The sequence below is a fragment of the Stegastes partitus genome, unplaced genomic scaffold (genome assembly GCF_000690725.1).
Source record: "Stegastes partitus isolate 25-593 unplaced genomic scaffold, Stegastes_partitus-1.0.2 Scaffold96, whole genome shotgun sequence".
Taxonomy (NCBI): domain Eukaryota; kingdom Metazoa; phylum Chordata; class Actinopteri; family Pomacentridae; genus Stegastes; species Stegastes partitus.
This window is the reverse complement of record NW_007577827.1, coordinates 830,464-850,365: the sequence shown is the minus strand read 5'-3', so window position 1 is coordinate 850,365 and position 19,902 is coordinate 830,464. Positions and strand designations below refer to the sequence as shown.

At 39.3% G+C, this 19,902-nt stretch overlaps 3 protein-coding genes across 4 annotated transcripts in view; all 3 read right to left on the bottom strand.

Moving 5' to 3' along the window:
- The window catches only part of dclk1a (doublecortin-like kinase 1a), a 62,804-nt gene extending 57,817 nt beyond the window's left edge, over nt 1–4,987 (bottom strand). Inside the window, exons 1-6 of the mRNA XM_008277370.1 lie at nt 4,911–4,987; nt 4,729–4,811; nt 3,171–3,281; nt 2,661–2,701; nt 1,514–1,612; nt 921–974 (exon numbers count right to left, since the gene is read on the bottom strand). Of these exons, the coding sequence (XP_008275592.1) occupies nt 921–974; nt 1,514–1,612; nt 2,661–2,701; nt 3,171–3,281; nt 4,729–4,811; nt 4,911–4,987 (465 nt within the window). The remainder of the gene's footprint in view (nt 1–920; nt 975–1,513; nt 1,613–2,660; nt 2,702–3,170; nt 3,282–4,728; nt 4,812–4,910) is intronic.
- Nucleotides 4,988–5,956: 969 nt separating this feature from the next.
- spart (spartin) lies at nt 5,957–14,409 on the bottom strand. 2 transcript variants are annotated; one of them, XM_008277369.1, is made up of 8 exons: nt 14,230–14,409; nt 12,806–13,604; nt 11,303–11,497; nt 9,331–9,487; nt 8,874–9,068; nt 8,489–8,650; nt 8,175–8,265; nt 5,957–7,129 (listed from the first exon to the last, which is right to left on the bottom strand). In XM_008277369.1, exons 2-8 carry the CDS (start codon nt 13,601–13,603, stop codon nt 6,826–6,828), a joined length of 1,902 nt encoding a protein of 633 aa, XP_008275591.1. In that variant the 5' UTR covers nt 13,604; nt 14,230–14,409; the 3' UTR covers nt 5,957–6,825. The 2 variants fall into 2 exon arrangements, with proteins under 2 accessions (XP_008275591.1, XP_008275590.1); XM_008277368.1 differs by lacking the exon at nt 14,230–14,409 and adding an exon at nt 13,851–14,043.
- A 1,590-nt stretch (nt 14,410–15,999) lies between these two features.
- On the bottom strand, nt 16,000–19,044 carry LOC103354108 (cyclin-A1). The gene is made up of 9 exons (XM_008277379.1): nt 18,993–19,044; nt 17,853–18,011; nt 17,532–17,751; nt 17,329–17,441; nt 16,993–17,219; nt 16,664–16,868; nt 16,452–16,565; nt 16,220–16,353; nt 16,000–16,051 (listed from the first exon to the last, which is right to left on the bottom strand). Exons 1-9 carry the CDS (start codon nt 18,993–18,995, stop codon nt 16,000–16,002), a joined length of 1,227 nt encoding a protein of 408 aa, XP_008275601.1. The 5' UTR covers nt 18,996–19,044.
- Nucleotides 19,045–19,902: the final 858 nt, after the last annotated feature.

Sequence of the window (19,902 nt, the reverse complement as noted above, 5' to 3'; positions counted from 1 at the left end):
TTGTTTGGGTCTATTTGTTCACACAGAGGAAGCTTTACTACCTGGTACAACGAATGGTAGGCCCTGGTTTGCGTTCTACACCTGTGTCTGACAGCTGCCTGACTTTTTAGAGCTTTTTCACTATAATCAGTTAAGCACTGAATAAAAGCCATTGGAGGTGTATCAACACAATAAAACTGCTGGCTGAAAAATTGAAATAATAAGCTGTAAAGTGAACTGATACAGAACTGGTGACAAAGCGATTCCTACTCAAGCAGCAACTTCCAGGGTTGTAAAATTAAGCCAATGTGGAACTCTCACAAACTGCAGTTCCATGAATGGTCACTTGAGGCCGGCTCCAAAAGCGAGTTTATACCCAGAGGCCTGTCATGTTAAAATGCTCACCTTTACAGCAGAAATAAATATATAAAGATGGTTTTGTCTCTGTATCTAATTATCCCATTCATGACAACTGTACAACAGGAGTATTTTTAGATCATTAACCCATTTTAATGTGAGCTTTTGTGTTGACAGCAGGTTCGTGTTGTGCCAGGCAACATCACGTGCTACTAAATGCAAAGGTTTGTCTCTACAGTGTAGACACAGAGAAATGCAGCTTGGTTTCAGTTCAGTTTCATCTCTGCAGTATCCAGTTTTGTTGCAGCATGAGGCAGAAAGTCCTTGACTTACTTCTGTGACTGAATAGAGCTTCACCTATTATATAACAAGAGCATGAATGAGAAATCATAACTAGGTCTGCAGGAGAAGCGTCAGAGAGCAGAGCAGTGTGCTATCTACACGGTATGCATGACAGTAAATGTGTACGTTGTCCTCTTGTAAAACTTAACCATATTTCATAGTCAAAACTTAATAGTCAATAGGTTGTATTTGAGAGCTACTTGCTTGTGGAGATATGGAGAAATAACATTTTGAATGCTTACCTTAGTAATTTCTGAAAGGTATGCTCGCCTCTCATCATTGGTTTTATGAAATGCCTGATACATAAAAAGAAATAAATGGTGTCATATTTTTTAATCATGAGTTACAGTACTGTCAATAATCTGTCTGCTCATGGGTATAAAGCTCGTTTGCTGTGTGTTTGTGCATGTGCGCCTTTCAGAAGACTCCAATGTTAATGAGCGACAGATTACAGCAGGGATTACTGGCTGAGCATGCTTTACGCTGAACCTTTTTTCAACTAATATCTCACTGTTTCTTGAGCAGAACAATAAACAAAGAACCAAGTGGCAAAACTAAGAGCGCACTCGCCGAGTCGAAGCAGTGCAGGACAAAGGTTAAGGACTGATTTTGTATAAGTGGGTTGTTAAAAAATAAAGAATGCAAAACAAAACTATCAGCCAAATCCTTTTCAATCCACTGTTAATGATTGTTATTTGTAACTAAAATATGTATTACCTGGAAAAACCAAAAGCTGCTTGTGTACAAAATAATTAAACTAGACAGCAGACAATGTGACCCACAACAACACTTAAATCCCTTCTCACTGTTCTTGGAGAACAGTCGAGACTCGCACCTTTCCCTCCTGCTCAATGTGAAGATGACAGTCCATCAGCTGACTCTGGAGGTCGGACTTCTCATCAGTCAGAAACTTCAGACGCTGCCTCAGCGTTTCCTGCGGCAAAGTGTTTCCATTAATTAGAAATTTTCAGTATGAAGCTGTCATGCAGCCGAAGACTAATTACAAACCAATTTGAATTAAGCTGTGCAAGGATCAAACAATAACAGAACGGTTAATGCAGAAAACATGAGCAAGAAAACGGATTGGGCTCATACATTATTCAGTGACTATATAAACACATTAGTGCAAAGACATGGTAAGGCTACGTTAGATTTATAGCACTGAGCAGAGCACTGAGACCTGGTGCTTTGCTGGCTTTGGAACAGTCTTGTTCTTGTGCCCAGAAATATGTACCTGTAGTAAGCATTACTGAACATCATTTGATCTGTAGGAATGCCAGTTTTTCAGAATCAGTGTGACACTTTGGTACGCCATTAAAGGAATAAGTCGTACTTTTCAGGATCTGTAAGTTCTAGCTTCATTCTTTGGATCACCAGACACTGTAACACTCTTGTATTACTTAATTCTACAGAGCCCAGTGGTACTAACATTTATCAGATAACGATAATATACATTCTCCTCACACGCTCAGTCTATCTTAACTGTCACGCTCACAGTTTGTCGACATCTCTTCAGCCCACAATCTTGCAATCACCGCTCGGATACACTAATGAGCATCTGTTAGCTCTGCCCTAAGGCGCAGAGACGCATGCATATTTAGACTGTATTGTGCAACAATCCAGTGTGTGGTATGCGTTTGTGTGTGCATTTATGTGTGTTTAAGCATTGTAATTAGTGTGCATTACTCTCCTATGGTTTGTAATCCCGTGATTACGGTGCTGTGATTAAACTCTGGTTTATTCTGCCTGCATCGACGGGAGGTTGGAGAGCAGCTGGCGTTACAATCCTCTCAGTCCTGTCTGCACTCTCTGCTCATCCTGTATCTCTAGCTCTCTCTGCTGGTATGTGCTTATGTCTAATATATATTTCCAGCTCTTTCTGGAACATTTCTCTGCTAAATGAAAAAAAAAATGCAGAAAAAAACCCCAATAAAACAAAACAGATGAAGAAAAAAAACTCAATAGAAAATGTTTGTACTCACGACTGGCATGTCATCATAAGATCGGATAGAGGCCAGTCGATCTGTAAAAAACAAGAGCATTAAGCATGTGTGGAATAAAATACTAACTTGCTTAAAATGGGTAAATATATTATAGGGAACATTTTGTGTGTTGATGGGATGTTAGAAAGATCTAACATCCCATTCTGAAGGAAGTCAAGTATCTGTTCAAATGTGATAACACAAATTATATCTTTCAAATGGACCCGATATACATAGTTCTTTAGGACAGCAGCAGCCTGTTCTCAACAATCTCATGGAGCTAAGACAGAGGTGCCTATTAGACTCAAAATAATTTTCTGTTTGTTTCAAAGTGAGCAAGCATCAGTCCGTGTTTGCATCATGTATTGCAGATGCTGAGATTGCTTGATGTATTGCAGTAACACTATTTCTTGGTATGGAGAAGGCAAACTACACAACACTCTGAGGTATGTTTAAGCTGACAGATTCCAATAAAACCCAACAAAAGTACTTCCAGAATAAACTACTTGCCCATCGGGTTTCCTCGTATGTCCTCCAGTCTCTCGTGAATGAGTGAGATTTGTCTTTCCAGCTGTCCATTTAGCTCTACCTGGGTCTCATATCTTGTCTTCCACTCATTTCCTGACACATCAGAGTATAAAGAGATAACTGTCACATCATAGTCCCATTTGGGGCAGGACACAATACAGACGATACAGAAGAGCGTCTGGCCTGACAAGATAAAGCTTTGTTTGGTACATTCTGGCTCTGTGGTTCAAGGGGATATGTACACCCAGTTTGAATGTAAATTATTGCTATTATTTATTGAAGCACTTTAAGGGAGGTGGCAACTTATCAGTGTGATCACTTTTGGGGGAGGAAGTTTGTGGTGCTTTCAAACTGTGTGAATTATGCATAGAGGTGTTCCTGTTATTTATCTTAGTCTCATCCGACTCATCAATCAATCAGACTTTACTTAAACAGCACTTTTCATGCAAAGAAATGTAACACAAAGTGCTTTACATGACAAACAACAAAAGCAGGATAAGTCAAAATTCAGAGGAACAAGATAAGAAAATAATAAAGACTAAATTCGAGTAAAATGTGTATTAAAAAACAGAGAAATCTATAAATATACCAAGTAATAATAAATAAATACATTTGTTAAATAAATACAATTAGACAAAAGCCAGACTAAAAATCGGTTAGGTCTTCAACTTGATTTTAAAACCATCCAAACTCTCTGGCGTCCTCTGGTCTTCAGGAGGGCTGTTCCACCAACGTTGATCATAATAACAAGAGACTGCCTCTCTGTGGGTTTACGTTCTGACCTTAGGTTTAATTAAAAGGCCACTACCAGAAGAGCTAAGGGTTCTAGAGGGTTCATAGGATAAAAACAAATCCGATAAATAGATAGGACCAAGACCATTAAGAGCTTTATAAACCAATAAAAGGATCTTAAAATCAATTCTGAAGCACACAGGTAGCCAGGACAGAGACTTTAAAATTAGTGTAATGTGTGCTCTCCTTATCAGTCAACACATGCAGCTGAGTTTAGAAGCAACTGAAGTTGAGATATAGTCTTCTTGCGGAGACCAAATAGGAGAGTATTACTAAAATCAATCTTGCAGGTAGCAACAGGGTGAAGCATTGGCTCGAGAAAAAACAATCACACTTTGGCAATGTTCATCAAATTAAGACAAAACATTAAGTTTCTCTCTCAGTTTCACAACAAATGACCAAGATTTCTGTTTTGTTATGATTGAGCTGTAAGAAAGGATCTGCCATCCATAAGTTGATATTTAAAATACAGTCAAAAAGGGCATCAGAAGGGTGGAGGGCCAAAAAACACCTGGCAATGAAATCAACAGCAACACAAACTGCAGAATTCAAAATGAACATACAGTTGGATCTACAGCTCTTTAAATAAAAGAAAAAGAAAAATATACTCTTTATGAAGCAGGACTGTTGTATCTGTATCATTAATGTATTTTTTCAAACTTAGTGCCTGTAATAAATTGCCAACTGAGTGTATATAGCAATAAATATATTATAAAATATAATCTAAAATGATGTATTTTGTACTCACCTTCTCCATCAACACTGTGCAGCCTTTCTTGCAGTTCACACATGGTGCTCTGCAGATCAGACACCGACTCCTCAAGCATTTCTCTGCAACCAACAGGAGCCAGATGCTATTTTTGCAGCAAACATTTAATCTCTTTAACAACTTTGTAGAGAAAAGAAAAAGTTACCTAAATAAAAACTTACTTCATCTCCCTCTCTTGCTCAAGTTCTGCCTGCAGCCGCGCCAGATCGTATTTGCTGTAGTCGCAATCTTTAGTCATGTTTCTTGCGGAAAAAAAACCCCAAACTTGCATCAACCGAGGAAAAGTTTGTGACACGGGGTTTCCATGGAGACCGCTGTTTTACGGCTCGTCCGGCCGGCGTCGAAAATCCTGGCGCAGATTTAGCGGGAGGTTTGAAAATAAAACCTCCTGACAGCGCAGTAATGAAAAGCTTAAATTGCATCGTCTTTACAAGCAGTGATATCTCTTTTTTTTATTTTTTTTTGCAGACAGATGTTTTATTAGGCTCATTTCGTTCGTAATTACGCATGGAAATGAGCTTCCTCTCTGTACCGAGCTCCTAATTCAACATTAATGGTATAAATGTCACTTGATTTATTGCCACTCTTGCAGGGTTTCAAATTATAATAGATAAACAACACAGAGCTTTGCATGTGTGTGTGCACCAGAGAGCAGCATTTTATAGCCTGCATTTTATATCCCTCTCCAAGAACGCCAGTGTAAACATCGCATATAAAAATACATTAAATGTATAGCTAAAACACGAGATTTATATCCTTTCAAATTACATTTATGCATTTTATGATACATTATGATTGCAATGCAAACATTCTGTATTTACAGATAGGTGACAAATCAAATGAAAAACCTGAACCCTTGAGCCCTACAGTGAGGGGATTGATTGACACACATGGGTCATTTGGGTAACACTTTATAATAACTATCCGTTATAACTAGTTAATAGATCATTTGTAAGCTGTTAATTAGTGAGTTGTTAACCACTTGTTAAGTGTTTGTTAATAGTTTGTTGATGATTTATAACGATGCTTTAAAGATCGGTAATATATCATTTACAAACTGTTAGTTAATGAGTTATAAATGACTTGTTAACTGTTACGTTATTCTAAAGTTGCAACTATTTCTCATTTATAAATCCTCGTTATAAATCATCAACAAACTATTAACAAACACTTAACAAGTGGTTAATAACTCACTAATTAGCAGTTTACAAATGATCTATTAACTAGTTATAACAGATAGTTATAAAGTGTTACCGTCATTTGCAGTTAAGCCATAATGGAAATAGCTTTTATCCCATTCGGTTCCCTACTTTTTCTCCATCTGTGGGCCTTCAGTAAGTTTTCTGTGGGCGAGAAACACAAGTGCTGAGAGTAATCACCTTTTTTCTATGTGGGAACATTTTGATATTGATGAGAGTGGTCTCCTCCAGCATAACAATGGCCCCATTCATAGGGTTCAAGATGTTACTGAATGGTTTAAGAGTATGGAAATGATGTGATGGTGTTCACAAAGACCAGATCTCAACCTAATAGGGCACCTATGGGTGATTCTGTTGGCTCTCCACCACCATTATCAAAACAACAAATAAGGAAATTTTGAAAGAATAGTGTTCGTGCCTCCAGTAGAGCTCCAGATACCTCTAGAATCAACATCAAGGCACAGCAAAGTTCTTCTAGCAGCACAACACCTTATGTCACATTGATTTTTCCTTTGTCACCTGTCTGTAGTTGTAGTTAGAACTTTACTTGTCGCTAGAATGTTTTGTCATATACAAATACATAATGACAAGCCAACAGAACCAAAACAAAAAACCTTTTGTATTAAAGTTTATACAATCCAAACGTAAATTAGAATATAAAGGTATCCTTGACCTTAAGAGCTATAAAATCCCTTGGTTATTACCTTGTGATGGAATATTGCACGATGCCTGAGGTTCATTCAAACACTTTCACATCCATAATTAATACAACAAAATAGCTACTTCATAAACGGGTGGCCTATTTCATTGTATAAATTAGGAGGTGAGCCACCAAACTAACAGAGAACAAAGACAAGATTCAGCATCCTATGGAGATCTATTTTTTCTTCTCTTCCTCTTCTTTTTTCTGCACATCCTTCTTGTCCGTCTCTGCCTGAAGCTCTTGTTTCTGCACATCCATTTGCTCTGTTTTTGCTTGATGCTCTTGTTTCTGCTCCTCTGTGCCCTCTGCTTCTGCCGACTGTCCATTTGGTTTTTTGACCATGGCCTTGGCTGTCGTCTTGCCAAAAGTCTTCAAGATGGCTTTGAGGCCCAGATTGTCAATGTTGAATGCAGTCAAGCCAACATTTCCGACTGACTTGAGAGCAGTGTCTGTGGCTTGGCCTGCATCGTCGCCGTACCTTCACCACGAGTAACATGGTGGAGATAGGGAAGAGTGGTGTGGTGGGAAAAAAATAAAATGAGGGTGTGTATAAAACCGAAAGACTAGTTGGCTACTGATGCCATTCAATAAAAACAAAGTCATATCTCACTTTGAAGCCGTTTATTAGTAACAATCTAGGAAAGCAGTCTACAAACAGTGTGAACAGCAAGAGAATCACCACCCAACAGGAGCTGATATTTAGCTGCAGTTAACATGGACAGACCCAGAAAGACATACCAGCAGCTTACAGTGTCTACACAGAAGCTGTAGCTTAAGCAACATGTTAGCACAGCAGCAACTCAGGCAATTTACTCGTCTACACAGGAGGTGTTCAGGCACGGTATTGAGTGTAGGTCACCTGTGTTTTCAAAGCACTCACACATTATTTTAACTACACACTTTACTCAGAGGAAAATAGACTTGAAGTGCAAATTACACTTCAGGCTGCATTAATGGATGTATGGCGAGTGTAAAATGTGAGCTGTTACACAGCCTGTGTAGACCAGACTACTAGGATTTTTTTTTAAGTAAAAAAAAAAAAAAAATGAAAAAAAGAAGGCAAATACATAATTTATGTGTCCAACATACATGAATAAACAAGCATGTTTTAAGAAGACACTGGTATGTTTGTTGCTGCATTAGGTTTGTGGGTTATTGAGTGTTATTTTCTGACTTGGTTCGGGTTAGTGAAAGAGCATGCATGAAAGGGTTGAGCAGCAGTGTTAGTTCACAAGCCTTTGCCGTTACTCCCCCGTGCAGTCATATGTTGCGGGACATGTTTATAAGATTCTCTAAGCCCCTAAATCTGAAAAGAAATAGTTGGAAAAGCAGGTCAGTGCACCAACATACCAAGAAGAAAGGACCACAGTAGGCAAAGTATCGGGCTGGTTTCTGATCCAGCCCTCAACTGCTTAAAGTGACCAAACAGATTCAGAAAAAGGGTAAAAACAGGATATGCGATAATCAATTCCTGATCCTATTCATTAAATATAGAAGTAGTAATGAGCAATATCTGAACTTACTTGTACTTCACTGTGGTGACAGTCTCTGTGGCAACACTTTTGCAAACAAGCTTTGCTCCTGTCTCCAGACTTGACCAAACAGTACTGAAACCTAGTTTGGGGGAAAAAAAAAAAAGAATCCTGATTTCTCTAAAAAGACCTGGATCCACTATCATTAATCAAACAGCAAAAATATTTCAGCACTTTATGTTAGATATAGATTTAGTGATAGACAGATTGAGATTAAGAGTTACTGACAGTACTGTGACAGATAATGCACAAGGATCAGTGCAATAACATAACTTTGTGCTCATGCCCTGTAGTTTTGTACATACCGTGTACACCACTGGCTGCTACATACTTGGCTCCATCCAAGTTGGACGCTCGGCCATCTTCGTGTTTCTTCAAAGACTCCGGGACCAGCTTAGCACCATGTTTCTTCACATGGGGCACCACCTTTTCTGCCACATGTCCTGCCACTGTACTCACTCCATTCACTATGAATACAAAAGGCAACACAACAGAAAAAGAAAAATAGATACATATCCACGTTCAAGACCAGCACTTAAAAGAAAAAAGAAAAAAAAAACATGAAAAAGTTTTACTACCACCACCCGAAAGGAGTTTATATTTCGATCATTATCTTAGGAAAGGATTTAAATTCTTGGATGACGTCAAAACGAAATGCTCTGATTTATTTCCTGTTGGATGAGTCCTTACCCAAGAACTTGCTGACTCGAACAGCGCCCCCAGTGGCCTGTTTAGCCACCTGCAGACCTTTGCTGACCTGGGGGCTGACCTCTGAAGGAGTGTCCTCAGGCGTGATGTGGTCCCGAATCTTAGCTGCTCCTTTCTGGATGGCCTTGCCAGTGGCCTCTGCTCCTTTTGCAAATGACTGACTCAACCATGTAGATCCTACAGAGACATATTTTTGGAAGTGAAAGTGCATCTTATGTCCTGTGGTCTCAAAATGTCCATTGGATACATGTGAACAGGCGGTTGAGCAACAGCACTGAATCCTGTGCAGGAGAGACTGCTGCTGCGGTAAACAACACCCACTGGTGGTCGATGTTGTAGAGAGAGGGACATCTGCTGTAGGTGAAGTGTTTGTGCAACACTGTGCAGTGATGTTTTGTTTTTATTTTCTTTCTTTCAGAACTCTCACTTATAAACTCACCTGACGCAATTCCTTGGGCCACCTTCTCACTCCAACCAGGAAGTAGCGGTTTGTCCTTCTCCCCTGTTGGTACTGTCAGTCCTATTTTCTCCTCAAGGGGACCCAATGGGACTTTGGTACTCAAGTTGATGACTTCTGACCCTGTCCCCTCTGGACCCTGTCAAGGAATCAATCAGTCATAATTAGTGAATACATAGTATAGTGTTTCTAAAATGTGTGTACGCCCAAACAGGCTACAGGTGACTTGTACTGTTACCCACAACTCGGCAACTATTTTTTTTCTTCCTGTTAAGTATGAAGATAAAAATGTGATACGTGTTATATGTCTACAAGCACCAAGACATCTTGTGTAACAACCTGATCAAAGCACAAAATGAGTGTTCCTCCTCAGCAAAATAGCATGTGAATATTTTTGTTCAGACATGGTGGCCAAGTCAGAAATAGCGATTGGTGAATGACACTGACACTCCAGAGTTTGCTGTTCTCCTGAGAGGCGCATTGTTTTAGGCCAGAGTCAAATTAAGAATAACACATAACTGGCATGACATATAGCTTCAAATGTGCTTCAGAAATTGCTCAATCATTTAGAAAGTTTTGCAGTCAAAGTGGGAGGAATAGCAGAAATACAGAGGTGAGAGCATGACACCTAACAGGAAGTAAGAAAGGAATAAAAGCAAAAAGCTAAACTAATGAATAGAATATAAAAATCTTACATAGATATGAACCATGAAGTTACACAAGATCACAATGCTCACTGGGTCGGCACAGTATTAATATGGTGCATTCATATTTTGTGTCATCAAACATACTTTATATATAGGCTATATAGACATCAGATTTAATAATTATTTTATTATAATATACACAACATGCATGCAAAATGTAGCATTCCAGGACATTTTTATTTTTTTTTGCAAGTTCAAATGTTTTTGTGCACTGTAAAAAAAAAAAAAAGTAAACATTGTTAAACATGTTTTAAATGTTACTTTTGTTATTGTATAGATTTTTCAATTTTTCTAAATTATTGATCATTTCTAGTAATATCAAAGGGGGAAAAAAGGACAATTTACACGTGAACCATAAAAGAACAGGCCAAAATGGTGAATAATGTCCACATCAGAAAACTAAATTTTTATAAACTATAATTAATTGTTTTACCATATTTGATGGTAAGCTTAGATTATTCTTACAGAAAATAAATCAGCAAAAAAAAAGTCTTCATGTGCTATTATTTGAAGAAAAAATGTACTTTATTAAGGATTGAATTTATTGAATTTCCCTTCTGGGATAAATAAAGTAGTTTTCATTTCATTTCCAAAATAACTTTTTAACTGTTATGTTGCAGATTTTCTGTTTCGCTAAATTACAAATAATATCAAGTAAAATCTAGACTAAACTATACACAATGTCTACATCATAAAGTCAGTATTTCTACAGAACTAATTTTTTTCTTTTACAATGTGTGACTTAGAATTATACATATTTACTGTATCTAAATATGCTAAAAATATTGTGCTACAGATATCTGCCATCATTTTTACAGTTATTTCATATTTTTTCAGGCACCGCTTTTTTAACAGATTTTTTATTTTTTATTTTTTTTACATGGTACTTGCTTTGTTTGAAGCCCCAAAGTTTAGATCATTGTAAGTTACAAATAGAAAGAAGGCCCCAAAGCTTCATACAGCTTCACCTGGCCCTTGTTAGCAACAAAGCAACTAGGCAGTTATGTGGAACATTTTTTTTTATTTTTTTTTAAAGGAACTAGTATACCATGATACACAGGATTCTACAAGGTTTACCATTAGCCATCACTGTTTATTGTTTATGTTCAATCTCCCCACCCTACACTGTCCTTTTCTCTCCAACCACAGAGAAACACCCTAGACAAATGGTATCAACACATCTGCTCCACCCACATGCATACTCATCCTTATACTATATGTGTTTCAGACTGGAAGCAAAGACTCACCTGGATCCTGAGTTCAGTAAGCTGCGATAGGACGTCTTGAAACATCTCTCGGTCAGCAGCAGGCAGTTCAGAGGACAACACCAGACCCACAAAGGACCCTGGGGTCTCTGCCAAGGTGTCAGGGAACATGAAGATCCCAGAGTTGGCCAGTAGCACTGGAGTGTCGGCTGTCAGCGGGTACAGGCAGTCACACACCTTGAAAACGCAAAGACAGAAAAATAACAGGGATGATAAAGTCCTCTAGGTCAGAGGGCATCTTTATATCCAAGGAAGTTGCATTCAATTCCACTGATCATCTATGGTAGTGGGTTTAAAAAGAACATGCGGCATACACTTCATGTCCACTGTTCTTAGCAAAAACCTCCATTTTAATGAGACAAAACATAGGAAACGATAGCTTTTGATGAGTCATCGTTTCTCTATGGGGCAGCTCATAAGGTGTGAGATGGAAATCATCCCATATCCAATGCTATTTTACCCAATAACTTCATTATCAGAGGTGGTTGGTAGCAAGTCCCAGTTTCTCTTTTATGGCACAAAACGCTTGAGCAACCACAACGTCTCCTGTTCTTTGAAATCTCTCTCAAAGACACAACACAGGATTTTAACCCCATGAGGACGTACATATCAGTTATGCACACAGACATAATACAGATACAGACTTGCTGCTGCACCGTGCTACTGGTATGCCGCCTGACAGAATGACCTCTGCGAGGGCGCAGGACACTGACCAGCAGCACAACAGAAGTGCAGAGTCATCTGTTAATGGGACCATTGTCTTGCTGAAAACAAAGAAGGACCAGAATACAGGAGAGCAGCCCACCAGCCTGGTCTGGTGGGAAACAGAGTCATGGGTTGCAATGGAGTACACAACACAGCATAACACACGCTCTGTAGGGGTGCCAGAACAGATTCGTATTTTATATTCACTCAAATATCAAACAGAAGTACCTGCTGAAGGACCTCATCGACGTTAATATGAATCTCAAATGACACACAAATGTATTTCTAACACTTGAAAGAAATGTTGTAGCACCAGGTCAACCAATCCTATCATCAACAGCTGGAGTTTAATGAAAACAATGTAACTGGGGGTGAAGCAAATCTTCCAGGAACAATTTTTTTTTACATATGCAAAATACAACTCATGTGGACAAAGGATATATGAGGATGCACCACAAAGACGACACCAGCGTCATAAGAAAAATATTTCTTAGTGAATAGTCCTCAGTCTACGCACAAACACAGTGACTCATAGTTAGTTATGAAATGCTTCTGACAGTGACGAAGTGTTTTCCCCGGGGGACACACCCACTTACCTGGAAGACACACACCCAAGGAAATACTTCGTAAACATTGCTGACATTATGCTACGTAATCTTCTTTTCTGAGCAAGATCTAACACAAGAATTTTCTTGGGGAATTATGAAGTTCTATTTTATCTTATCTTACATCTTAACATATCCACACTCACACAAGATATTTAATATGACATATACTTACATGTAAAAATGCTGAGGATCTCCCATCAGTGGAATTCCCTTGCTGGTTGTCGAATGCGATGATGCGAAGGTAGCCTGGGGAAGACAGCGAGCTGACCTGTCCATTTGGTGCAACAAAAAACAGCTGCACACCTGTAGGGATGGAAAGCAGCTCTTGTCCATCGTCTCCAACTGCCGCGCCGGTCTGCTTTCCTGAACCAAGACCGCCTCCATTAGGACCATAAGCCAGGCTGCGGTGCCCATTTGTGGGCTGTGGTGTGTACACCGGAGGCTGGTCCCCTGCGTTATCCATGGCTGTCGTTCCTGGAGCCGCTGCAGGGACTGAGTGTGTGTGCCTAACAGCAGGGGAGGGAGGCCTGGGAGGGGGTGTAGGGGGGGTTGTGTTCTGAGTGGTGGCAGGTATGGTGGGGTACAGATGGTGGGTAGAGCTATTGGGAGGCTGACTGTTGGGTGCCAAGTCTGGATAAAGATTACGAGGAAGATCCTTCAACAGTAAGCCCCTCTGGGCTCCTGTTGTCAGCTGAGAGTTTTCCAGGGCAGAGAGGTGGGCGTTGACAGTCTTCAGAGTGTCCCTCATCCTCTGCTGGAGCTGCCGAGCCGTGTCCCACACCGCTCCCTGCTGCCTCTCCCCTCCGGTGGGAACATCCACTCCCTGAGTGAGGTGCTCTTGGCCTTTCCTGTAATACACCAGGGCCTCTGCTCTATTGTCTGCCTCCTCAGCCACCAATCCACGACTCAGTGAGGTAAACGCACTCTCATACTGGTCCTTGATGAGCAGCAATTCAGCAGGTTCAGCCATCCTGAGGAGTAGAAACAAGTGCTTTACAGTAATCCCAAAACATAATGACTGACATTGATTGGTGAGATACTTTTTCTAATCAAACAGTGATTTACCAGTTGAGCCCAACTTGTTTTTAGGCCTAATGTTTGTACAAATGAGTCGCTTGGATGGGAGACAACTGGGATTGCAAGACTGAAAGGACACTTCAGTAGGAATCAGTGAGACAAAAGGAAGCAACAGAAAACAGGAGAGGAGCGTACAGTACCTGTCACCAAGATGTGAAACGAAAATGCAGTTCCTTAGACGTTGAGAAGCGCCTTCAGTTCTCTGCTTCAGCACTCTGACATCAGGTTACATCCGTCAACATGTGAAACATCTCAGTAATGTAACTGCTGTTGGCAGCTGCGCGCGGTTTAAACGTCGTCAGCGAGCTAACACATCTGGTTTAACCTGAATAACTAGACCCAAGTGTGTTTTCTTGTGTCCTCGCCTAACAGAAGATTTACATTTAAACAGCAGTAGTTTACACTTTTTTTTTTTTTTTAATCTCATTACCGCATTTACCGAACAATAAGTACATCTCTGTTACATTTCAGACATCACTGTTAGCCTGCTGGGAGACAGAAAGTTTAAATGTGACCTACCTAGACAAGCCAAACTTTGATATCCTGGCAAAGAAAACAAACAAATAAAAACAGCAGATAAGTGGTTTTAAAGGTGCCTTGTCAAAGTTTTGTTTTTAAAAAGTTATTCTGTCCTCCGACAGATGTGAAACAGATTCCTCATATCAGCGTGTTCACCTGCCTCATAAGTGGTTTAATCCGGCGGAGCAACAGCAAAACAAACAGAGACGACTTCCTGCCAAAACCTTCAAAATAACACCCACAGACTTCACAACAGGCTACAAGTTACTATAAATAATGGCAAATGAATTGAAAAAACTCACAGAAGATATCAGAGATACTCAAAGCATGTTTTCTCTAAAATAGTAGATTAAATAAAACAAATTAAGCTCTTAAAAATGCTTTAATTAATGCCCCCTTCTGCAAACCGGATATAGTCGATTTTCATTTCAGGTCTTTTTTGGGTGATACTGGACTTAATCTTCAACATTAAAATTATTTTTCAAAAAAAAGGAAAAAAAATGGTTTTGAGGTATTTTGTTGTTACATTTATTATTACAAATAGTTTTATGTTTTTTTTGTTTTTTCAAGAAGCTTTCTTTATGTTGTTATTTTCCAGTGTTATAGGTTAGCCATTAGTATGAAGTAAAAATGGAACTATTAATAGCATGTGAAAGTGTCAGAGTTCAACATTTGATGTAAATCCAAATAATAGCTCCTTGTTTCTTAACTACAGCACATTAACAGAATGTAATTCTGTTAATGCAAATTATTCAAACATATGAAGGCATGTGCATGCATACACACACATGCAACTCTTGCACAATGTACACTACACTTTTGTTTTACAGTCTCTTTATCTCTCACATTGTATGACTTTACCTTTTTTTCTTCTTTTTAAAAAAAAATCATGTCTTGCTGTCATTGCTCAGACTTGTGGAACAGTCACTTTATATTTAACTGCACATATTGTATGAGCATTTGACAAAACTCTTGAATTCAGGGGGGGAAAATCCCATGGACATCAATAATTTTTAATACTCTAACCTAAATTTCAAATAAATTATGTTCACTATAACCTAATACAGTAATATAAATGTTAACCATAAGCTTAACAAATACTGTTATCTGACTTTATGTCAGATGGCCTTGCTGTCATGATTTAATTGCCCTCTATTTGTTTACTTAATCATCTTTCATGTGTACATGTTATATTGATTTTTATTGAATGAGTTTTTCCCTAGTTTACATTCTATTGCAACATTTTACCTTTAAAATCTGTTTGTATCGACATGTGCAAGTATTTAAATTCTTAAAGTTCATCTCTACTTTAAAAGGTTTTACGCTCAGTTTTACTTGTCTTGGATGCTTGACTGTCACCTGGCAGACTGGTGTGTATCCTTAAAATAGAAGATTGCCTTTAAATTCTTGTGCTGGAAAGTGAAAAGTTTCTCTGTGCCACCTAAAACCTGGGTTTAAGGAATGATTCATATTAAAATTGAAATGTCTGGTATCAGGGAGTTAAACAATCAGATACAACTTAATATTCCAAGCAGAGTATTTTATTGAACATGTGTGGAGGTGAAGTCGTTAAGTATGCTTTTAATTATTAAAAATTCTACTTAATTCTATTATTGAATATAGTAGAAAAAATATAAGAAAATATCTCAAGATGATGAAGTGCCCAGATGGGCGTGGCATGTACGGAGCTGACAGCAGAATCCGCTGAGTTTGTTTTGTTCTCAGCGTCATTATGTTCTGGCAGGAGGATCAAGAGGGTGGAGCAGTGATTCATAAGAAAGGCAAAACAGCAGGAAGAGTGATCCAAGAAACACGACAATACCTGTAAATGGGGAGAGATAAGACATCAATTTAATGGTGTAAAATTGCATCTTGGCCTAGAATGTAAAACTAGACAGTTCTATGAGGCTCCTAAAGGCTTGTAGTGTACTTGTGCTGTTTATAAAGTTGTCTTACTTTATATTCTAAAAATCTATATGCCATGGCTTACTTAGAACTTCTGTATTTGTTCCTGATGGCCTGCTGTGGGCAGCTCTCTGCACTGATGGATAGTTTGTGGAGGTCAGTCAGGCAGGGCACAATTTCAGCCATGGTATACCCAGTAAAGGCATTTAGGGAGTCAGGCTAAAATGCAAAAAAAAAAAAAAAGGTGAAAAGTCATATTTTGTCTAATTTCCTGAGAAATTCCAATAAAAAGGACCTTTGGCACTGGACAAACTTACCCAGAGAGATCTATTTATAGTGTAGGTGGCTAGGCAGTAGGCTGCAGCAGCCACTATAGATGGGGTGTACTGCAGGAATGGACCAATTTCTAGCAAACTTAACTCTGTTGCATACTAGAAGCAGAAAAACAAGAACAAAATATGATAAAGAGACAAGGAAAACTGTCTCCTTGAAGGCAAAACCTGACTGCCATTTGGTTGACTTTACTCACCAGGGCAAGGTTCCTTGTCATGTCACAGACTGAGTGGATGGACATGAAAAGGTGAAGGAACTGGCTTGAGGTTGGTGCTGCCATGTTGAAGTCAAGCACACTCAGAAGAACCTGCTCCATCCGGACCAACTCTTTCTTCTTGTAGGTGTTGTCAGTGATGTACACAAACTCGTTCAGGTCAGGAGGTGTGATCTCCTCATATTTTCTACAAGGGTAAAAATCGCATGACATCAAGTTATAGGTTTCAAAAATTCCTCAGTGCTGCTCCATAAACTGACTGAATGGAACAGGGGCGATATGTAATCTTTACATAACAAACATATTCTTACGAAGCAATCATCAGTGCAGCTGTGCCAACCAGCTGCAGCTTCACCCGTTTCACATAGCCTGTGCAGGAGAGAAAGCGGTCCATGTAGTTGACAGCAAGGTGCAAAGTTTCAGAGTGAAGCTTGTATTCCTGGGAAACTTCAACCAGCCACTCCACCAGAACGGCTCGCATGCTATCGGTGATCTCTGGATGTCTCGCTAAGTAGTCCGGCCTTGCGCTGAGCTTCGTCTGGCATTAGAAACCAAAGCAGTTATCGTGACAAACTTGCAGCTCTCATAGTCACGCTGCTTTAGTGCTGAGCAAACACTAAAGTGGCAATAAATAAAAGAAATCGCACCTCTCTCTCCCTCAAGTGCTGGTAAATGTTTTCTGCATACTCCAGACAAAGCACCTCCTCTGACAGCAGGGATCCATTTGGTTCAGACTGCATCGAAGCATCCTGGCATGAACCTACAGGAGTAAACAGCAGGTGTGTAAACAGCACACACAGAAAAAAAGCTTAGCACAGTTTTTTTTTTTTTTTGCATATTCTAAACTCACATGAACTCAGCTCCAGCAGGAGTCTCATGTCTTCATTTTGTAGGGCATCAGTTTCAGCATGTAGGCAATAACTGTCTAAGTCCAGTTCTTCCCCAGAAGCTGCTAGAACAACTTCACAAGCCTCTTCAACATATATATCATAGCTGGAGCTGGATGGACAGCCAAGAAAGTTGAGCTGCGAGCTGTCTGATACTGAACTGTGTTTGGATAATTTGCTTCCCTGAGGAGAAAAATGACGACTGTCACTTTAGGCTGAAATGTAAATGTTCTGTGAGGGTGGAGTGACTGAAAACCAGTAAACTTTAATCCTTTCTCACCTACCTGGCTCAGGGATCGACCACGTTGCTCATTTTCTGACAAGACACTGAGCACCGTTCGCTGTTTGGTCCTCTGGACCTGCAATGCATCTACTCTGGTTGAAGATGGGACATTTTCTTTGCCAGTGTGACTGCCAACACTGGCATTTGTGCTGAAGTTCATCTTCAAACAAGGAGATGAGGAAAGAGGTATAAAAGAAGGGCAAAATAACAGAGAGACATGAAACACAATGAGAATAAAAATTGTTTAACACTGAGGTACTGCTTTTGTACGTAAGTGAAGTGAAGTGAAGTTCTTGATATTGTGCTGCCACGCTTCAGTGGTGGTGACTGAAGCATGACCCATGATTAGCAATATTTTAGAGATGCCCCAAGATGACAAATCATATTTTGAAGAGAGTGCATGTCTTTCTGCCGAAAAAGAAGCCAGGCTCTCCCCTGGCTCCTCTGTAGTTTGCACCCTGGTTTACTCTCATAAGAAGGAGAGCATCAAAGTATCCTATTTGAGAGGCTGGGGCCAGTTGGAAAAAGTAACCAAAACAATGAATCAGTTCTAAATTAAGTTGGCAATCAGTTTTTAAATAATTGAATCATCTTTTTTGATTCTCTACATAAAATTCTAAATTTTAACTAACTGTTCTCACAACAGCAAAAGAAAAATTGTGTTAAAACCAGTTGGCCATGTTTTTTTAGATATGGACATAAAGTCTAGCTGTGTGTGTGTATATATATACATACATGAGTTTAAGACATACATCTGTGAGCAGGATTTGTAGCATTACAGCTATTTCACATAGGTAGCCTGATATATATATATATATATATATTTTTTTATTTATTTATTTATTTTTTTAATTTTAAATTTTATTTTAATGGAAAATCCATATAAGACACGTTATTCTGAAAATATAATTTAACATAATATCCTTGAACATTTTTAATTTAACGTGTGAAACAAAGTCATTCCTCCGGGTTACCTTATTACCATGGTTACAAGAAATTATCAGTAGGAATCAATCACAGACTCAAACCCATCCAAGCGATTAGAAAAACAGAAATCAAGCTGAAAACAAAGTCCATCTAATCGGTCCTAAGCGGTGTCCTGCAGGTTTCAGAGCATCTGTCCCTGAACACTTAAACTCACCATGATCCGGGGCGGCGCACGTAACAGTTGAACGTTTCAAAGTAGAGACGCGGCGATCACTACAGCCTCAAACCGACAAATAACCACTAAAACTTTCTGATTTATAACTATTTTGGGGTTAACAGCGACCTCAAGCTGCCTTCGAGCGACTCGGAGCCGATTCCTGGATGGTTTGTTGTTGCTGTTGCGGCTAATTTGACCTCGTAAATGAAACAAATCAGCTGTTTTTTTTCGGCTTCTCGTCCAATAACGTGTCAGAACTCAACCGCTGCCGGCCGACGTTATGCGTCAAGAATCTGGATGTTGGAGACTTAGGAAAGTTCTTCAGTGGAGTCCTAACTGCTCGTCTCTTAAGTCAAAGCAAAGTTTTACTTGCAGCAAGGAGCCACATGTACAGCACAGAGTCTGAACATGTGACTCCAGAAACGCTGTAGCCTTTACAGAGGCATACAACAGATGTGTCCTCTGCTCCCATCTGATGAGCACAGGCTTGGCTACGTTTTGCAGGTGCACGCTGTCTTTCACGGCCTTCTGTATTTCAAAAAGTTGTCCAAAGAGCATTGAATTATAAAATATAACACTGAGTTTTTATAAGAGAGACCTTCAGTTCAGACTGTCTGCGGTGTCTCCGGAATTACACAAATCTTAAAATGTGCTCTCACACAATGTTTCTAATGCTTTCTGTGGCTCTGGTAAACAGCTGCAGCATCACTCAGCTGATGGATGAATGACATGTGTGTCAGATGACAGCAGCAGCAGCAATTAATTCATTACCTCCATCCTATAATATGTCATTTCGATCCAACGTTACCCTAATCTGCTTGTCTCAAAACAAAAAAGCGAGTTTGTACCACTAAGAATAAAGCAGTTTTCAGGATAATTCTAGTAATAAAAATAAAAATACTGCTAC

Coding starts and splice junctions, on each gene's coding strand:
- LOC103354108 (XM_008277379.1), bottom strand. Junction 17,442..17,531: donor CCTGCTGGAGCTGAGTTCAT/GTGAGTTTAGAA, acceptor TTACTCCTGTAG/GTTCATGCCAGGATGCTTCG. Junction 16,566..16,663: donor TGACAAGGAACCTTGCCCTG/GTGAGTAAAGTC, acceptor TTCTGCTTCTAG/TATGCAACAGAGTTAAGTTT.
- spart (XM_008277369.1), bottom strand. CDS start 13,603: ATGGCTGAACCTGCTGAATTGCTGCTCATCAAGGACCAGTATGAGAGT. Junction 11,498..12,805: donor GATCCTCAGCATTTTTACAT/GTAAGTATATGT, acceptor TGCGTTTTCAAG/GTGTGTGACTGCCTGTACCC. Junction 9,488..11,302: donor TTACTGAACTCAGGATCCAG/GTGAGTCTTTGC, acceptor ATTCCTTGACAG/GGTCCAGAGGGGACAGGGTC.